The 20,929-nt window shown below is 48.5% G+C and overlaps 1 protein-coding gene and 1 pseudogene across 3 annotated transcripts in view; both read right to left on the reverse strand.

The window, feature by feature from the left end:
- Window positions 1-326: 326 nt before the first annotated feature.
- On the reverse strand, window positions 327-434 carry LOC143950458 (U2 spliceosomal RNA; annotated as a pseudogene).
- Window positions 435-4,300: 3,866 nt separating this feature from the next.
- Window positions 4,301-20,929, reverse strand: part of NR1I3 (nuclear receptor subfamily 1 group I member 3) — a 58,412-nt gene continuing 41,783 nt past the window's right edge. For all 3 annotated transcript variants that reach the window (XM_077464029.1, XM_077464028.1, XM_077464030.1), the window contains exons 5-9: window positions 15,188-15,399; window positions 13,657-13,802; window positions 13,145-13,261; window positions 6,944-7,049; window positions 4,301-4,835 (exon numbers count right to left, since the gene is read on the reverse strand). In XM_077464029.1, coding sequence (XP_077320155.1) covers window positions 4,700-4,835; window positions 6,944-7,049; window positions 13,145-13,261; window positions 13,657-13,802; window positions 15,188-15,399 — 717 coding nt within the window. In that variant the 3' untranslated portion in view covers window positions 4,301-4,699. The remainder of the gene's footprint in view (window positions 4,836-6,943; window positions 7,050-13,144; window positions 13,262-13,656; window positions 13,803-15,187; window positions 15,400-20,929) is intronic.

Genomic DNA, 20,929 nt, shown 5'->3' on the forward strand with positions numbered 1-20,929 from the left:
TGACCAGGCCCAGGCCTGGTTCTCTGAAGTCCTGGATGCAAGGGCTCAACCACCACTCCCATCGGTCCTACCTAATTACATTCAGGAAATACTAACGCCCCTCTGGGAAAGGGCAGCCAGTGTTCTTTCCTGACAGAGGGGCAAGGACCACACCAATCTAGGCCAGAAGGCCAGGGACCCGACCCTTTGGCCAGACCGGCGCAGCACCCATCCTCACCAGGAGCACCCTTCTGGCCTGCTCAGACACAACCAATCATCAGCCTCTATGACCAAAGAGCGCCAATGTGGCCCCTACCGAAACGGACCGTCCGGGGTACAATTACACCATCGGATTTGCATCTGCCCTCCCCAATTGGGAGTAGCATAGCGCCTCCTCTGGCAACTGATAAGTACAGATACTACAAATAATCTTAGCCAAAAGGCAGAGAAGCGATATATACAGCTAAGGTGCAGTACCTGCTCCTAACGGCTAGGTGGTGCTGTGCCCTACTCAGGCCTTTTCACCCACTTGTCGGTAGGGATTGCATTGCCATCTGCAGGGGGGTGAGAGTATTGCAGAAGGCATTTTTTTTTTTCGAAGGGTGGGGGGCAGAGTTGTGTTGTCTTTCTGAATCTGCAATTATCCAGAGCTCCTGACATCAGTATAACCCTAGACGTTTACCACCAGATTCCTCAGGGATGCCTCTCACTCCACAACCTGACTATGGATTCGCTGGTCACACTTTATAAAGGATAGAGCACACAGCGTTCTGAATAAGTAACCTTTAATCAGCAGTATTGTGCGTATGGAATTCGTGAGGCTCACACAGCATAGTCATATGTTATTCCCAATTTGGGTCATCATGCAGCTGACGGTAAATGGGATGGGCACCTGGGCCGCTTCTGGCAGCAGAACAGATGCTTCGGCATTGGTGATAAAATGCTTAATTTCCCTGAGAGCACCGCGGAGGCCGCAATTGTCAGCCTTTTGAAATTGTCAGTTGCCTGGCTGTTACTCTGATCCTCTGGCTTCAATACTGATCTGGACCAAGGCAGGCAGCCCGTAGAAAGCACATCATGATGTAGGAACATGCAAGGACCTGCCTACTGCAGGTGGGCAGCTGCAGGGCAGCAGAGAGGCATATTTTTTTTGACTATTGTATCATTCCTTGAGATCGATTCAGGAGGCATAAAAATGGGTCTCTGGTCTGTATATCCTCTCATGTCTCCTTATGGCTTCATTTAGTCAACTTCCATGAAATAGTAGTGCAGATCCGACAAGTAATTCGCCAGAGTGACTCGCTTATCCGTGGTTGTGGTGTGTTGATTGTTGTGTGGAATCAGTGATCTAAAATCAACCGTTCTTCAAATGTCCTATATGCAAATAATACATTCAGGGGTCAGTCCACCTGGTATGTTCAGGATTTGGTGGATGGCCTGAACAACTGCCCATTCTTAGGGGTTCCCACCATCCCTGTGCTGAGTTCTTGGCGCTGCACAGCTACTGTGCCCATTATGAGGGGTTCCCACCAACCCTGTGCTGAGTTCCCGGGTCTGTACACCCACTGTGCCTATTATGAGGTGTTCTCACCATCCCTGTGTTGAGTTCCCGGGTTTGTACACCCGCTGTGCCAATTATGAGGGGTTCCCACCATCCCTGGGTGAGTTCCCGGGTCTGTACACCTGCTGTGCCCATTATGAGGGGTTCCGACCATCCCTGTGTTGAGTTCTCAGGTCTAAACACCTGCTGTGCCCATTATGAAGGGTTCCCACCATCCCTGTGCTGAGTTCCCAGGTCTGTACACCCACTGTGCCCATTATGAGGGTATCCCATCATCCCTGTGCTGAGTTCCCGGGTCTGTACCCCCGCTGTGCCCATTATGAGGGGTTCCCACCATCCCTGTGTTGAGTTCCCGGGTTTGTACACCTGCTGTGCCCATTATGAGGGGATCCCACCATCCCTGTGTTGAGTTCCCGGGTTTGTACACCTGCTGTGCCCATTATGAGGGGATCCCATCATCCCTGTGCTGAGTTCATGGGTCTGTACACCTGCTGTACCCATTACTAGGGGTTCCCACCATCTCTGTGCTGAGTTCCTGGCCCTGCACAGCTACTGTGCCCATTATGAGGGGTTCCCACCATCCATGTGCTGAGTTCCCGGGTCTGTACACTCACTGTGCCCATTATGAGAGGTTCCCACCATCCCTGCGCTGAGTTCCTGGGTCTGTACACCTGCTGTGCCCATTATGAGGGAGTTTCCGGGTTCACAGGCCAGTTGTGCCCATCATGAGGGATTTTATACTTGTTTCATAGGAGTTAAGGGACATCCAAAACCCCCAAGTAAACAGCAACAATGTCAGGAATTATAGAAGGGAGATCTTACTGCTGGAGCACCCAAGCTACCTAACAAGGCCGACCTACAACTAAAATATAATGTTTAGGTGGACTGACCCTTTACTGCTCATGGTAGACCATTCACTGATCTTAAAACATATTAGTCTTCCAGAAAGTCCATACAAGGTCTTATCCTTCAAGTATTTATATAATTTTCTTCAAAAAGCTCACATTCTCACATTTCTTTGTCTAGATTTTCCAAAGAGTATTTTTTTCCAGAACAGGACAACCAAACATACTGTAAGTATCTACATTATGATCAAATGAGGGGGGGGGGGGGTAGTTCTCTAGTCCATATGAGAAGATGGCATAGTGGTCCTAGTACCAATATGTCATGATGGCGTAGTTATCCTCCCAATGATGAGGTGGTCCTTAATCCCTGTGAGATGCAACAGTGGTCCTCAGATCATTGTTTTAAGATTAGCGTAGTTGTCCTCTACTCATAATGCAAACATGGAGTAGTCACCATCAAATCATTATACTAATGAGGAAGCGGTCCTATAATCATGATGTGAAGTTGCTATATTCATCCTCAAATGATTATTGTACTGAGGTCTATTCATCCTCAAATGATTATTGTACTGAGGTCTATTCATCCTCCAATGATTATTGTACGGAGGTCTATTCATTCTCAAATGATTAAATGGACGAGGAGGTGGTCATGAGACATGAGAAGTTGGTGTATTCACCCTTAAATCATACTAATGAGGAGGTGGTTTTCTAACCATCATGAGAAGTTGGCATATTTACTGTATGCTCAAATCATACTGATGAGGCGGTGGTCCTCTAACCATCATGAGAAGTTGGCTTAGTCATCCTCAAATCATTATACTGATGAGGAGGTGGTCCTCTAACCATCATGAGAAGTTGGCATATTTATGCTCAAGTCATGCTGATGAGGAGGTGGTCCTCTAACTATCATGAGAAGTTGGCATAGTCATCCTCAAATCATTATACCGATGAGGAAATGGTCCTCTAACCATCATGAGAAGTTGGCATAGTCATCCTCAAATCATTATACTGATGAGGAGGTGGTCCTCTAACCATCATGAGAAGTTGGCATATTTATGCTCAAGTCATACTGAGGAGGTGGTCCTCTAACCATCATGAGAAGTTGGCATAGTCATCCTCAAGTCATTATACTGATGAGGAGGTGGTCCTCTAACCATCATGATAAGTTGGCATAGTCATCCTCAAATCATTATACTGATGAGGAGGTGGTCCTCTAACCATCATGAGAAGTTGGCATATTTATGCTCAAGTCATACTGAGGAGGTGGTCCTCTAACCATCATGAGAAGTTGGCATAGTCATCCTCAAGTCATTATACTGATGAGGAGGTGGTCCTCTAACCATCATGAGAAGTTGGCATAGTCATCCTCAAATCAATATACTGATGAGGAGGTGGTCCTCTAACCATCATGAGAAGTTGGCATAGTCATCCTCAAATCAATATACTGATGAGGAGGTGGTCCTCTAACCATCATGAGAAGTTGGCATAGTCATCCTCAAATCAATATACTGATGAGGAGGTGGTCCTCTAACCATCATGAGAAGTTGACATATTATTTAAGCTCAAGTCATACTGATGAGGAGGTGGTCCTCTAACCATCATGAGAAGTTGGCATAGTTATCCTCAAATCATGATACTGATGAGGAGGTGGTCCTCTAACCATCATGAGAAGTTGGCATAGTTATCCTCAAATCATGATACTGATGAGGAGGTGGTCCTCTAACCATCATGAGAAGTTGGCATAGTTATCCTCAAATCATGATACTGATGAGGAGGTGGTCCTCTAACCATCATGAGAAGTTGGCATAGTTATCCTCAAATCAATATACTGATGAGGAGGTGGTCTTCTAACCATCATGAGAAATTGGCCTATTCATCATCAAATCATTATACAGAGGAGGTGGCCCTCAAACCATCATGAGAAGTTGGTGTATTCGTTCTGAAATCATGTGACAATAGCAAAGTTGTCCTTTCAAAAAGTCCTTGATATCTTGTAGAATGTTGTCCGTTACTTTGGCATCTTTAACGACCTTGTCCCTATTAGGTCAGTTTATTTTTCTGTCTCCCGTAACAGAAGTCCTTCCACAGTTAATAGTCATTGGAGAAAAGTGCACTGAATATGAAATAGGTTCCTGGTCCAACCAGTTCATGTTAAACATCGGGCAGGATCCCGAAGAACAGTTTTTTTTTTTTTTTTGTGCGTAAAGGCCGAGCAAGCCCAAACATAACCGGGACAAGAAGCATCCAAGGATAACTCTTGGCAGCAATGCCCCGTCACAGCTTGTGTTTCATCATTTCTAGCAGGCTATGTCCTTCAGCTGAAAATCTCCTTCATCAACGGGGTCATAGCATCCGACATTATGTTCTGAATGTGGATCATCTGCTTTGCATTCTCCTCATTTAAGGTGCGGAGTTCGGCCAACAAAGACAAAAGTTTGGCATAAAGGAACCTAATAATAAAAAAATAAAAAAATATATGTTATGTTTCAATGTTATAACTTCACAAGATGTCAGAATCGGTCATGAAAATGGAAGAACTGGGAAAAACCAGCAGTGCTTTTTCCTTTTATTTTTTATGGATAGGCAAACATTTGATGTTTTTGAACCTTCTTAAAGTGGTCTTGCTTCGGTGGCTTCTATAGAGCAGGGCTTGACCACCAATGTGAACGTATAATCAGATAGGCTATGATGAGGTGGCCTTCATGGAACTAAGAAGTCCTCCAGTAAATCAGAGTAAAGCAAGCCAAGGTTTCTTAAAACATGTAAGCAAGTCCAAACTGGGAACTCAACAATTCTGGCAGCTTCTAGAGGTAGAGGTACAATGAGGGTATTTGTTGTAGTACTGGCATTGGACACCTTCCCATACCTCTACGTGCCAGGCATGTACTGGCCATTGGGACTACAGGGAGTTTCCCGGTGGGCCGATGGCTCAGTGGGCCACTCTGATGTAAGGGGGCTTCTAATGAGACACTCTGATGTAAGGGGGCTGCTAATGAGACACTCTGATGTAAGGGGGTGCTGATGGGACACTCTGATGTAAGTGGGTGCTGATGGGATGCTCTGGTGTAAGGGGGCGCTGATGGGACACTCTGATGTAAGGGGACGCTGATGGGACACTCTGATGTAAGGGCGCTGATGGAACACTCTGATGTAAGGGGGTGCTGATGGGACGCTCTGGTGTAAGGGGGCGCTGATGGGAGACTCTGATGTAAGGGGGCTGGTAATGGGACACTCTGATGTAAGGGTGCTGATGGGACACTCTGATGTAAGGGGGCGCTGATGAGACACTCTGATGTAAGGGTGCTGATGGGACACTCTGATGTAAGGGTGCTGATGGGACACTCTGATGTAAGGGGGCGCTGATGGGACACTCTGATGTAAGGGTGCTGATGGGACACTCTGATGTAAGGGTGCTGATGAGACACTCTGATGTAAGGGGGTGCTGATGGGACGCTCTGGTGTAAGGGGGCTGCTGATGGGACACTCTGATGTAAGGGCGCTGATGGGACACTCTAAAGTAAGGGGGTGTTGATGGGACGCTCTGGTGTAAGGGGGTGCTGGTGGGACACTCTGATGTAAGGGGGCTGGTAATGGGACACTCTGATGTAAGGGTGCTGATGGGACACTCTGATGCAAGGGTGCTGATGAGACACTCTGATGTAAGGGGGTGCTGATGGGACGCTCTGGTGTAAGGGGGTGCTGATGGGACGCTCTGGTGTAAGGGGGCGCTGATGGGACACTCTGACGTAAGGGGTGCTGATGGGACACTCTGATGTAAGGGCGCTGATGGGACACTCTGATGTAAGGGGGTGTTGATGGGACGCTCTGGTGTAAGGGGGCGCTGATGGGACACTCTGATGTAAGGGGGCTGGTAATGGGACACTCTGATGTAAGGGGGCGCTGATGGGACACTCTGATGTAAGGGGGCACTGATGGGACACTCTGATGTAAGGGGGCGCTGATGGGACACTCTGATGTAAGGGGGCACTGATGGGACACTCTGATGTAAGGGGGCACTGATGGGACACTCTGATGTAAGGGGGGTGCTGATGGGACACTCTGATGTAAGGGCGCTGATGGGACACTCTGATGTAAGGGGGCTGGTGATGAGACACTCTGATGTAAGGGGTGCTGATGGGACACTCAAAATGTAAGTGGGCCGGTCTAAGGATGAAGTCCAGGGCCAAATTTCTTTCCCAGTCCAGCCCTGCTACGTACCCAACTATCTGGAACATATCTGTGCAGCAATGGGTTACCTGCTGTCTGGCAGAGGTTGGTCTTGCTACGGTGGCTTCTATAGAGCAGGGCTTGACCACCAATGTGAACGTATAATCAGATAGGCTATGATGAGGTGGCCTTCATGGAACTAAGAAGACCTCCAGTAAATCAGAGTAAAGCAAGCCAAGGTTTCTTAAAACATGTAAGCAAGTCCAAACTGGGAACTCAACAATTCTGGCAGCTTCTAGAGGTAGAGGTACAATGAGGGTATTTGTTGTAGTACTGGCATTGGACACCTTCCCATACCTCTACGTACCCAACTATCTGGAACATGGGTTACCTGCTGTCTGGCAGAGGGTGGTGATAGTCAATGTAGCATTTCAGCGTCAGAGCCGTCTTCTCGTGGATCTCGTCAATAAGGTCATGTTCGATGACACCCGGGCGGTCTAATAGACAAAGGGTACATTATATATCAAATCTACAAAAAAAAGGGTTGTGACGATCTAAATACACAAACAGTACAATGCCAGGAATGAATATGATGCACAGTATGCAAACCAGAAGCAGCTGGCGGTTTTTCTTTCCGTGTTTTGCAGAAGTCGTCTGAAAGAGGGATAACCTCAGAATGAACAGAATTTCTGTAATCTGATCTGCATGCTGCCCTCTCTATGTCTCAATATTCTCCATAGATTGCATATACTTTCTTCCTTTCCCACCTTATAATTCTGTTACAATGTATCACCCTTGTGGAAACAACAAGATAGGCACCCCAGTGGCCAACTGGTGCGGAAAAGCCATGTAAAACTGGGAAACTGGTAAGGGAAACACACAGCTCTGTCTAAAAATGGTATGAATAAGGGGTGTGTTTATAAAAAAAAAAAAAATTCAAATAGCCATGAGAACTCTGAAAAGCCTGGTCTGATGGGTGTATGGGGAGATCCGTACTGGTGTCAGCTTTGTTGGATGGTTTTGCACGGGGGGGGGGGGGGGGGGGGCTTTGAGATATGTACTAAAGAAGCTGGGGGGGGGCTGTACTGGAGGGGATATGTACTGGGGAGGGAAATCTGTACTAGGTGTTTCTGTACTGGGGGGGAGCTGTATCGGAGGGAATATGTACTGGGGAGGGAAAGCTGTGCTAGGTGGTTCTGTACGGGGGGGGGGGGGGGGCGGGGGTAGTACTAAGGTAAGGGAGGAGCTGTACTGGAGGGGATTATGTCCTGGCAGGAGCTGTAATGGTGGTCAGAAATCTGTACTACTGGGGAGGTCCGTACTGGTGGCAGCTGTATTGCTGGGGAAGATCTGTGTTAAGGAAGTGGGGGGAGCGGCATTGGAGGGAGATATGTACTGGGGAGGGAAATTTGTGCTGGGTGGTTCTATACTGGGGGGGGGGGCTGTTCTAAGGAAGGGGGAGTTGTACTGGAGGGGGATATGTACTGGTAGGGCCTGTGATGGTGGTTGTGAATCTGTACTACTGATGAGGTCCATACTGGTGGGGAAGATCAAATTTTTGTACTAAGCAATGGGGGGGGGGGGGGGGGGGGCTGTACTGGAGGGGGATATGTACTGGGGAGGGGGATCTTTACTGGGTGGTCCTGTAGTGCAAAGAGAAATCTGTACTGGGTGGTTCTGTACTGAAGGGGGGGGGGGGGTTGCTGTACTGGAGGGGATATATAGTGGGGAGGGAAATCTGTACTGAAGGGGGTGGTGCAGTATTGGAGGGGGCTATGTCCTGGGGAGGGAAATCTGTACTGGGTGGTTCTGTACTGAAGGGGGGGGGGTGCTGTACTGGAGGGGGATATGTACTGGGGAGGGAAATCTGTACTGGGTGGTTCTGTACTGGGGGGGGGGGGGGTTTTCTGTACTGGAGGGGGATATGTACTGGGGAGGGAAATCTGTGCTGGGTGGTTCTGTACTGGGGGAAAATCTGTACTAAGGAAAGGGGGAGTTGTACTGGAGGGGGGATATAAAAGGGGTGGGGAATCTGTACTGGGGGGATGGGATTTACTAGGGGAGGGGGCCTGTAATGTAGAGATTAAGGAGGGAGTTCATTTTTTGTTGTTGTACTCTGTGACCTATGTGTTATACTCTCCTGACTCCTGCACTCTGTGCCTTACAGACCTGTGGTCGATTCTTGCTTGTTGCACAGGAGTTAAAAATAATAATTTTTGGGAACTGTGGACTGTGGTATGCTGTATGTTACCTTGTATACTGTGAGTAGGCCCCTTCCACTGCTGTTCACACTGCCTAGTTATTTTTCCTCTAGGTGCTCAACGATGAACCCCGCCTGCAGTGTTGGTCACCTGAGTGACCAATCACCAAACACCAGCACTGTCACATGAGGGGGGGAGGCAGTCCTTAGCCCTGTGTAAGCTCCAAGTTGGAGGATTTAGAGCTTACACCAGGCATTTGCTCCATGCTCCAAACTTTGGTCAAACTGGCTTGTTGGAGATTAAAGTGAAGATAAGTATATACAGCCCGGAACTCAAGTGTCAGGCCGCGTACACACGCGGGGACTGTCTGCCGAAACTAAGTTCGTCAAACAGTCCGCTCAAACTTTTGAATGAACGAACACGCCCACACACGGCACTTTTTGAGCGGACAAATACGGCAAACTTTGTTCGTCGTACTAAGTCCGCGCAACTTTTGAAATGAACGGACTCGCCCACACACGAGGCAACAGTCCGCTCATTTCGAGCGCGTGTGCAGGTAGGCGGGGCCCACGACGGAGACGTCGCGGGCTCCGCCGCCTGGAATGAACTTAAAGGGGAACCCCAACGCCGAAAAAAATCGGCGTGGGGGTCCCCCAAAAGTCCACAACAGACCCTTGTCCGAGCACGCTACCCGGTCGGCCAGGAAAGGGGGCGAGCGAGCGCGCCCCCCCTTCCGAGCCGTACCAGGCCGCGTGCCCTCAACATGGGGGGTGCCTTGGGGAAGGGGGGGCCGCGCGGCCCGTCCACCCCAAAGCACCTTGTCCCCATGTTGATGAGGACAAGGGCCTCTTCCCGACAACCCTGGCCGTTGGTTGTCGGGGTCTGCGGGCGGGGGGCTTATCGGAATCCGGGAGCCCCCTTTAATAAGGGGGCCCCCGGATACCGGCCCCCCACCCTATGTGAATGAGTATGGGGTACAATGTACCCCTACCCATTCACCTGTGAAATAAAGTACAAAAAAAAACACAACACAGGGAAAAAAATATTTTATTGCACAGCTCCGGGGGTCTTCCGTCTTCGGGGGTCTTCTCGCCGGACTCCTCCGGTATCTTCTTGTAGCTCTTTTGCTAGCGGAGGAGTCCGGCTTTCTTCCTCCCCGCCGCCGGCCTCTTCTCCCGACTTCGGGGGTCATGTCCCCCTCTTCGGTTCTTCTGCCGGGCCACCGCGCCTTCTTGTAGCTCTTTTGCAGGCGGTGGCCCGGTCTTCTGTCGCCGCCGCCTTCCGTTCTTCTTGTTCTTCTTCTTCTTCTTCTTCTTCTTCTCCAGGAGATGTTGACACGTCGCTCTCTCCGGCCGGAATGCCAGAGCCGCCCTGCGCTGCCACTTATATAGTGACAATGGGGCGGTGTCACATGGTATATGTCACATGGGTTGGTCACATGGTGACCCCGCCCCCTTACGATGTCATAGTCCCCATGTGACATCAACCCATGTGACCAACCCATGTGACATATACCATGTGACACCGCCCCATTGTCACTATATAAGTGGCAGCGCAGGGCGGCTCTGGCATTCCGGCCGGAGAGAGCGACGTGTCAACATCTCCTGGAGAAGAAGAAGAAGAAGAAGAACGGAAGGCGGCGGCGACAGAAGACCGGGCCACCGCCTGCAAAAGAGCTACAAGAAGGCGCGGTGGCCCGGCAGAAGAACCGAAGAGGGGGACAAGACCCCCGAAGTCGGGAGAAGAGGCCGGCGGCGGGGAGGAAGAAAGCCGGACTCCTCCGCTAGCAAAAGAGCTACAAGAAGATAGCGGAGGAGTCCGGCGAGAAGACCCCCGAAGACGGAAGACCCCCGGAGCTGTGCAATAAAATATTTTAACCCTGTGTTGTGTTTTTTTTTTGTACTTTTTTTCACAGGTGAATGGGTAGGGGTACATTGTACCCCATACTCATTCACATAGGGTGGGGGGCCGGTATCCGGGGGCCCCCTTATTAAAGGGGGCTCCCGGATTCCGATAAGCCCCCCGCCCGCAGACCCCGACAACCAACGGCCAGGGTTGTCGGGAAGAGGCCCTTGTCCTCATCAACATGGGGACAAGGTGCTTTGGGGTGGGGGGGCCGCGCGGCCCCCCCTTCCCCAAGGCACCCCCCATGTTGAGGGCACGTGGCCTGGTACGGCTCGGGAGGGGGGGCGCGCTCGCTCGCCCCCTTTCCTGGCCAGCCGGGTAGCGTGCTCGGACAAGGGTCTGTTGTGGACTTTTGGGGGACCCCCACGCCGATTTTTTTCGGCGTTAGGGTTCCCCTTTAAGTCCATACCAGGCGGCGGGGTCAGCGACGTCTCCTTCGCGGGCCCCGCCTACCTGGAGACGCGCTCGAAATGAGCAGACTTTCCTCCGAGCGGGAACAGTTTGCTCATTTCGAAAGTGGCCTACACACGGGCGGACTGTTCGCTCAAACAAAGTTTCAGCGGACAGTTTTTCGGAATTTCCGAAAAACTTTGTTCGTCAAACTGTTCGCTGAAACTGTCCGCTGAAGCCCCACACACGAGCGGACTGTCCGCTGAAACACTATTCAGCGGACAAAGTTGAGCCAACAGTCCGCCCATGTGTACGCGGCCTTAGAGATGTGGACTATGGAAAAATGTGTTCTGTTATTTTTAATCATTTTTTTTTCCGTCATATTAGTTATGTTAGAATGATTCGTTTTCAGAATTCGTTTCGTATATTTGTTATTTTCAAATCATTTTGAAATTAGAATTTATTCGAAATTCAAAGTTTGAATTTGGAAAGATGGCTATATTCATTCTATTCTATTCTATTCTATTCTATTCTATAAAAACAGCCCAAGGAGTTCATCTTTTTTCACTTTCATACCTTACTGTATTTATTGCAAGATGTTTCCATTTCAAGTTTGAATTCATTTTCGAATTCGGATAATTTGTCTCATTATAATTTATTCTGGATTCATTGAAATTCGTTACTATTGTAATTCAGAAATTCGGATACAGTGGAACCTTGGATTACGGGCCTAATCCTTTCCAGGAGAATGCTTGTAATCCAAAGCACTCGCATATCAAAGCCAGTTTCCCCATAGAAGTCAATGGAAATGAAGATAATTTGTTCCGCATTGACTTCTATTACATGCAATACCACATGTGGCCAGAGTTGGGGGGGGGGGGGGCGGAGATTCAGAAATTTGGATACAGTGGAACCTTGGATTATGGGCCTAATCTGTTCCAGGAGAATGCTTGTAATCCAAAGCACTCGCATATCAAAGCGAGTTTCCCCATAGAAGTCAATGGAAACGAAGAGAATTTGTTCAGCATTGACTTCTATAACATGCAATACTGCATGTGGCCAGAGTTGGGGGGGGGCACCAGAGATTCAGAAATTCGGATACAGTGGAACCTTGGATTACGGGTCTAATCCGTTCCAGGAGAATGCTTGTAATCCAAAGCACTCGCATATCAAAGCGAGTTTCCCCATAGAAGTCAATGGAAATTGAGATAATTTGTTCCACATTGTCTTCTATTACATGCAACACCACATGTGGCCAGAGTTGGGGGGGGGGGCGCCAGAGATTCAGAAATTCGGATACAGTGGAACCTTGGATTAGGGGCCTAATCCGTTCCAGGAGAATGCTTGTAATCCAAAGCACTCGCATATCAAAGCGAGTTTCCCCATAGAAGTCAATGGAAATTGAGATAATTTGTTCCGCATTGTCTTCTATTACATGCAACACCGCATGTGACCAGAGGTGAGGGGGGCACCAGAGAGCCTCAGAAATACTCAGGGACAGCTGGGCTGAACCCGGAAAGCCTCGGAAAGGCTCAGAAAAACTCGGAAACTGAGTTTTTCCAACTGGTTCTGAGTATTTCCAAACGGCGCCCCCCGCACCTCTGGCCAAATGCGGTACTGCACACCCCATTAGCTTGAATTTTGCTCGTTTTGCGAGACAACACTCGCAAACCAAGTCAGAAAAATAAAAAAATTGCTCGTCTTTCAAAACGCTCGTTTACCGCGTTACTCGTAAACCAAGGTTCCACTGTACATCCGAATCTTCGAATTAATGAAAATGTTGTCTGTGTTTGGATTAGTAATGAATGAATTTGACACGTCTAATAAGTATACCTGTTGCTGTTGACAAAACACAGATTCACCTTAAGTACTATATACACCAGGGATATGTAATTAGCGGACCTCCAGCTGTTGCAGAACTACAAGTCCCATAAGGCATAGCAAGACTCCGACAGCCACAAGCACGACACCCAGGGGCAGAGGCATGATGGGACTTGTAGTTTTGCAACAGCTGGAGGTCCGCTAATTGCATATCCCTGGTATACACCTTCACACATATTGTGTAGATCAATAATAGGTGAAAAAATTCTGGTTACCCGGAGAGAAGAGGGCCAGGGCTTGCATCAAGACGTATTCCGCCTCATGAAGCTTCAGCTTGCGAAAGGTGATGTGGAATTTCAACAAAGGCTCCAGAAACATTCGTTGGAACCCAGCTGGACAGAAGGTGGAAAAAATACAGATTAGTCCTCTGAACAAAGGCTCAGCAACACAACATAAGAACCTATGAGGGTTTGGGAATGGAACCTCAGATTTTTTATGGAACGGGAACCGAGAAGACTACCCAATGGGACAGAGTGACCCCCCAATAGGGCAAGTGTTAAACACTTGAAAAGATCTAGGAAATGTGTAGAATGAGTTTTTATTGTGGCCCGTGTCCCTTCTAGTACGGTTCCCTTTAGCGCTTGTCAAGACAGGAAGACGGGATTTCATCAACAGACAGCGGTTAAAACAAACAGAGGCCCTAACCCTTCCACACTCCATACACAATTTACGACAACATTATTGTCGAGCCTTGATGCAAAGTTAGACCCAGCATCCAGCTACTCACAGAGGGCCCCATCTTCAATGCTGAATATAATCTTGCCACATTCCCATTGGCTGGTCTCCAGATTGAAGACAGAGTTGAACTGGATCTGACTGACTTCCATGGTGGCCCCTTTCAGGAGGGAGATCTGGTCATCGATCGCCAAGGAGCTGGTGAACGAAAAATGGATGGCTGGTTATAGAAAACTGTCTCTAATGGAGTTATAAAAACCCCAGTGGGTAAAATATGAAGAAAGACGGGAGTAGATGAAGCATTCTAGTCTTGACGTGAGATCTCACTAAGGGTCACCACAACAGGTCCTCTTAATAAAGGCCCCACTCAAATCGAGACTTTGGGCGAGCTATGGTGGGCTTTATAAATTTTAATGCCGCGTACACACGGTCGGAGAACCCGTCGGAATGCGTCTTATCGGACCGTGTCGTCAGATAATCCGACTGTGTGTGGTCTGCATCGGACTGATTCCGTCCGAATCTCCGTCGGACCCAATTTTCCAACATGTTGGAAATATTTCCCGACCAACTGGGCCGGTTGGACATACTCCGATCATGTGTAGAGAATTTTGATCGGACCAAGTGCCACGCATGCTCAGATCAAATTCCTACATCAAAGCTATTGGCTACTAGCCTGAATCTAGTCCCATCGTAACGAAATTACGTCATCACGTTCTGAAAGATCAGATTTTTCGACAACTTAGTCCGACCGTGTGTATGCAACAGTTTCGGACACAATCCGTCAGACTAAATCTGACGGAAAAAATCCGACGGATTTGGTTGGCAGAATCTCCGACCGTGTGTACAGGGGCTTAGATTTTTTTAATCCTTCAGACTATTCAGTTGCAATATGAAGAAAGAGGGGAGTAGATAAAGCATTCTAGTCTTGACGTGAGATCTCACTAAGGGTCACCACAACAGGTCCTCTTTAATAAAGGCCACACTCAAAATCGAGACTTTGGGCGAGCTATGGTGGGCTTTATCAATTCTTAGATTTTTTTTAATCCTTCAGACTATTCAGTTGCAACAATCCTCTTTGTATTTTGAATTTCAATCCCCACCCACAAGACAAGGGCAAAGGTGTCAATCCCTCTTGGCCAGTTAATAAATCACGTTTTGAAGAAGCCATCAGGGTAGATCGAAGATGTCACCATAGATGGTTTAGAACAGATTTTTCCAAATTGATTAATTCTTTCATGATTTGGGGTTTGCATGGTATCACCCTCTGTAGTTAAGCCTACCTTGCACTGTTTCTAAACTCATACATGATGGTAGGGGGCTAACGTCTTCCCGTATACCAGTATTACAGGTCTTTGAAGGTTATTTTTTTAGGTTTCAAAAAACCAACGAAGAAGAACGTGGATGAGGGGGGGTATAGAACCGCCAGGATGCAATTGTTCTGAAGATCTTTTTATCATGTGTATGTGCCATGTGAACAACCATTTATATTGTCCCCCTTGATGCCATGAAGCCATGAAAGAGAAATCTCATATATGGGCATCTTAGGGTTCCAAATGGAAAGGGTGATCAAAACACGAACTCACCGAAAAGTTGGGATGTCCTTGGCAAACTTGATGACCTGCTGTATCATGTAGGTGCTGAGATCCGCAAAGTGGGGCAATTCTTTAAAGTCTTTTGGGTCAGCACCCTCCATTAGCTCCTGGTCTTCAGGGTACTTGTTCAAATGATGGGGGCTACAAGCAGGACTTGATATTGGCGAATTGCCCCATCTGGCTTTTACCACTTGTGGTTGTAACTGCAAGTGAAAAGAAGTAGAGAGGCAAGTGAGCTTGAACAGGGGCAAGAGAGCTGCCATAAACCTCTTCATCAAATTTTCAAAACGGCCCATGCATGGTCCAATGGTGTAGGTGAAGGCCTGACTCAGTCAGGCTGTGTGGGCTTTCCTGGGGGGGGTACAAAAGTTTGTGCCCATCCACCACATGAACATGTCCTTTATATTCCCATTGCTAAATGGTCATTTTGGGTTTCCTGTGAACTGGAATTCTTGTTCCCGAGTTTGCTTCTGAACTTCATTACTGACCCAACTTCTGTCTGAGCTGCTTTGGCTTTCCCTTTTCTGCCTATGATTACCAACCACCTACCAACCACCTATATTACTGCCATCAGCCTGGACCTTTGACCAAGATCCCGCTAACCATCTTGTTCACATAATGTTGACCTCTGCTTTTCCCAACCTCAATTTTTCTTATGATTTGTTGCCTTGCTACTTGACTGCTATTGACTCCGGCCTGTGACCTGACTCTAAACTTGGTTCTTCTTTTGTGTATTACCAGCTGTGTTCCTTCACATACCAGCGCATTCCGAGTTCCAGTCAACAGTTCCTGTGCCCTTCCATCGCCCCCTTGCTTGCCCTGTCTTAGCTTCTAGAGGTAGTTGAATGAGAAATCTTCAAGAGGCCACCATCATTGACTTGATTTTCTTAGGTACATTTGAATGCTGCGATCTACTATTACATAATCTAACGCAGTGATGGCGAACCTTGGCACCCCAGATGTTTTGGAACTACATTTCCCATGATGCTCAACTACACTGCAGAGTGCATGAGAATCATGGGAAATGTAGTTCCAAAACATCTGGGGTGCCAAGGTTTGCCATCACTGATCTAACGTATTGGTGGAAGGCCACCATTACATTTTGTTGTTGTTTTGGTTGGAAATTATTGAAGTTGACTTAAAATTGCTCTGTGCATGGCCAGCATTAAAGGCCATTTAAGGGGTAGAGGACAAGCATTTTTCTTATATTATTGATAAGGAAAGTAAGGGATGAATAAATGCTATCAGTTCTGCATACTGCTTTTCAAAATTTATGGGCTGGTACTTCTCCACTGCCCATGGCACTTGGGGGTCGTTGTGTTTGTACAGGGAAACTTCTCAAATTTATAGAAGAACAAAGGGTCAAACTACACCTTCTATCATCAGGCACATATCATAATGGATTCCAGTGCTAGAAGAGGATGGTAGAAGATGGACAGATACCCCCCTAGTCACTGGTCCAATAGTGAGGCATACTGGACAGTGGGAGGAAACCTGACACATGAGAGCACAAGCATTGTTACAGCCCTTGCCATTGGCAGAGGAGAGTGCCTCAGTGCATGCTGGGTGACTGTAGGTATGCCAAGGGCACATGTGCTTGGGGTCTTTGGCTGGAAAGTGGGGCGGCTGCCCCTCCTTCGCACAAGCTGCCATGTGGCCTCAGGTGGTTGACCTGAGGGCCTGTATCTGAGTAAAGCTGCAACCCAGATGTCCTGCAGAGCTGACTGGAAGGGAGATACTCCAGAAAGGATATGTTTTTCGGGGCCTGTCCAGATCTGTGTCATGGGGCCTGTCCTGTGAGGGCCACCCCTTCAGCTAGTAGAGTCAGTGGATGGGTGTCAGCCAAAGAGCAGTGTTCTGAGGAAAAACAGTTTTACCAAGTCTGTCGCCAGAGCGAGTAACGGACTTATTTCTCCCATACAAGTGTCGTATGGTATAACGGCAAGTCTGTTACCACGTCCAACCTGTGAGGCCGAGTAATTAGTCCCACCACTTGGAGTATCCCACTATTCTTTTCTCGTATCCAAGTTCCAACAATAAATACCAAAAAAAAAAACGTGATTGGTTATTGGACAATGAGAAGATGAGAGTGTGGGCAGTGGTATGAAAACCCCTAGTAACTGGCTGAGAGATAAGAAGAGGAAAGCCAAGGGGAGTCTACACCCAACAATCCCTAGAGGGGGCAGTGCTACAGACATGCAAGGCCTTTAATAAGGTAGACATAAAGAACTGGTCCACAAACAAGTCCTTAGCTTGTTGACAGGTGCTCTCCCCAGGCAAGGTTTACTTTACCGAGCTGGCCAATCACCGCACAGGCTACAGACTTAACACCCAACCAATCACCAGCTTCCCCCCCCCCAACATTCAATTCTGCCCTCATCTCTTGAGTGATAGCCAAATCCACTTATCAGCTATTTGTAGGGAGTCTGGGCTCTAGGGGCAGCTTCTTTGGGCCCTGGAACATAAACTGGGCCCAGTGGCAGCTGTCCATTTTGCCCAACGTTGAAGACGGCCCTGCTCCCAGGTTGTGCTTTTCAAGTAACTGTTGGCTCCTATGACCAACCAAAATGGGATACAAACAATTATTGTTTGAACGGTAGAGAATGGATACATAACTCCTAGCTTTTGGTTTTAAAGGACTTGGTCCCCCCATGACCAACGAAAAGGGTTGCACACAGTTCTTGTGAACTTTTCCCCTGATAACAAGGGCCCACAGCACTGAAGAGTCTGTTGTTGTACAAGGAGACTTTCCAACTTTTGAGAAGAGCAAAGTATCAAACTACGTCTTTCCTCATCAGGTATCATGGTGGGCTTGGTGCTGGAAGAACATGGCAGAGAATGGATACATAACACCCAGGTTTTGGTTTTAAAGGATTTGTTGGTCCCCCTCCCCCCATGACCAACCAAAAGGGTTACAAACAACTATCACATACCATAGGGTTAAAACGGCATCTCTAAGGCGCGGTGCCCGCTGTGTCAGGTTATCTCCCAATCTCCAGTTAATAAGTAATTTACGGAGTGATGCCAGCCAATTCCGCTGCCATCTGGCTCTGGTTGGCTTGTGTTGTCATAGTCATGTACCTGACATACGGGCCAAGAATCTGATTACGGTCAACTGTTAAGGGTGGTGCTCGCTGGATCAAGGCTGTTGAGCAAACTCTGGAGGAGGAAGAGGTCACCCAAGGTGCAGGGGTGATAGGGAGAGATACGGGGCTACAAAATATATGACATATTGACATTCCGCGAGCGATGGACCTTCAACCTGCCAAACTGGCTTTCTCCATCTATGCCTAGTAAGAGGTTTAGATTGATCTGGATTGAGGCCTGTCCGGTTAATCGTGGGATAACACTGAAATTCGTTATCGGATTGAGCATGACATGAGTGTGGTTTTACAAACAGTTTAACCATTGGACCTCCAATCGAAGTTTATTTTTGTTATTCGGCTAGTTTTTTGTAGTACAAGTTTGTCAACTGATTTATTAAAAAAAACATGTTAAAGCGGAGGTCCACCCTAAAGTGGACCTTCCGCTCATCGGAACCCTCCCCCCCTCCGGCGCCACAATTGGCACCTTTCAGGGGGGAGGGGGGTGCAGGTACCTGTACAGTACAGGTATCTGCACCCACTTCCGGGATAGCTCTCTGCGGAAAGGGGCGTAGATTACGCCCCTTTCCGAAAGTCCCCCGCTGCCTGCTGGGAAACACACAGATCCCAGAGGCAGCGGGTCCATCCTTATTGCGCAGCGCGACTCGCGCATGCGCAGTAGGGAACCGGGAAATGAAGTCGAAAGGCTCCACTTCCTGATTCCCATACCGAAGATGGCGGCGGCAGCACCCGAGAGACGATCAAGAGACCGGCTTCGGGTGCCGACATCGCGGGTGCGCTGGACAGGTAAGTGTCACTATTTTAAAAGTCAGCAGCTGCAGTATTTGTAGCTGCTGGCTTTTTAAAAAAAAAAAAACGCGGAGTCCCGGCGGACTCCCGCTTTAAGCACAACTCCTAACTAGCTACAATACTCACCTACTCTACGAAGCTGTACCCTGCAGTAATCTCTTTCTGCCACTAGACATCCTCAGTCTCTCAGATTGAATGATGCCCAGTGTCATTTGACTGTGTTGTCAAACACAAGGCCAGCAGGCCGAATCTGGACCGCCAGGCTATTTCATGCGGCCCTCACACCTCTAATGCCACTGCGGTACCCTCCAACTCTGCCCCCATTTTGTCTCAGTCAGCAGCAAAAAGGAGGACAGAACTCCTTCACCAGATCCTTCTCTGTGCTGCCGCGGAGGGGCTTGTCTCTGCCCCCCACACACACAACTTCATTTCACTAGTCGGCAGTAGAGTGGCTGCACAGAGTTCCTCCTAAAGATCCTGTGCAGCCACAGGACCCCCTTGTCTCTGCCTCCCCTGGTCTCAGTAGGCTCTGGCAGCTGACTATAGTCACTCTCTGGTCCTCCTCCAGACCCTGTACTTTCTGCTTCTCAGCTCTGCCCCCAACTTCTTCCAGCACAAGGTAAAGGTGTAATGGAGGGTGAGAGACTCTTTACTTCTGATGGTGGGGGGGGGGGGGGGTAGGGGGTAGACTCTTGACCTCTGATGGTGGGAAGAGACTCTTGATTTCTGATGGTGGGGAGAGACTCTTGACTTCCGATGGTGGGGAGAGACTATTGACTTCTGATGGTGGGAAGAGACTCTTGACTTCTGATGGTGGGGGAGACTCTTGACTTCTGATGGTGGGAAGAGACTCTTGACTTCTGATGGTGGTAAGAGACTCTTGATTTCTGATGGTGGGAAGAGACTTTTGACTTCTGATGGTGGGAGAGACTCTTGACTTCTGATGGTGGGGAGAGACTCTTGACTTCTGATGGTGGGGAGAGACTCTTGACTTCTGATGGTGGGAGAGACTCTTGACTTCTGATGGTGGGGAGAGACTCTTGACTTCTGATGGTGGGGAGAGACTCTTGACTTCTGATGGTGGGGAGAGACTCTTGACTTCTGATGGCGGGAAGAGACTCTTGACTTCTGATGGTGGGGGAGACTCTTGACTCCTGATGGTGAGGAGAGACTCTTGACTTCTGATGGTGGGGGAGACTCTTGACTTCTGATGGTGGGAAGAGACTCTTGACTTCTGATGGTGGGGAGAGACTCTTGACTTCTGATGGCGGGAAGAGACTCTTGACTTCTGATGGTGGGGGAGACTCTTGACTCCTGATGGTGAGGAGAGACTCTTGACTTCTGATGGTGGGGGAGACTCTTGACTTCTGATGGTGGGAAGAGACTCTTGACTTCTGATGGTGGGGAGAGACTCTTGACTTCTGATGGTGGGAGCGACTCTTGACTTCTGATGGTGGGAGAGACTCTTGACTTCTGATGGGGGGGAGAGACTATTGACTTCTGATGGTGGGAGAGACTCTTGAATTCTGATGGTGGGGAGAGACTCTTGACTTCTGATGCTGGGGGAGACTCTTGACTTCTGATGGTGGGGGAGACTCTTGACTTCTGATGGTGGGAGAGACTCTTGAATTCTGATGGTGGGGAGAGACTCTTGACTTCTGATGCTGGGGGAGACTCTTGACTTCTGATGGTGGGGGAGACTCTTGACTTCTGATGGTGGGGGAGACTCTTGACTTTCTCTGGTGGGGAGAGACTCTTGACTTCTGATGGTGGGGGAGACTCTTGACTTCTGATGGTGGGAGAGACTCTTGACTTTCTCTGGTGGGGAAGACTCTTGACT

The sequence above is a fragment of the Lithobates pipiens genome, unplaced genomic scaffold (assembly GCF_037356315.1).
Source record: "Lithobates pipiens isolate NorthernLeopardFrog02 unplaced genomic scaffold, aLitPip1_a1.2 Scaffold_30, whole genome shotgun sequence".
Classification (NCBI taxonomy): Eukaryota; Metazoa; Chordata; class Amphibia; order Anura; family Ranidae; genus Lithobates; species Lithobates pipiens.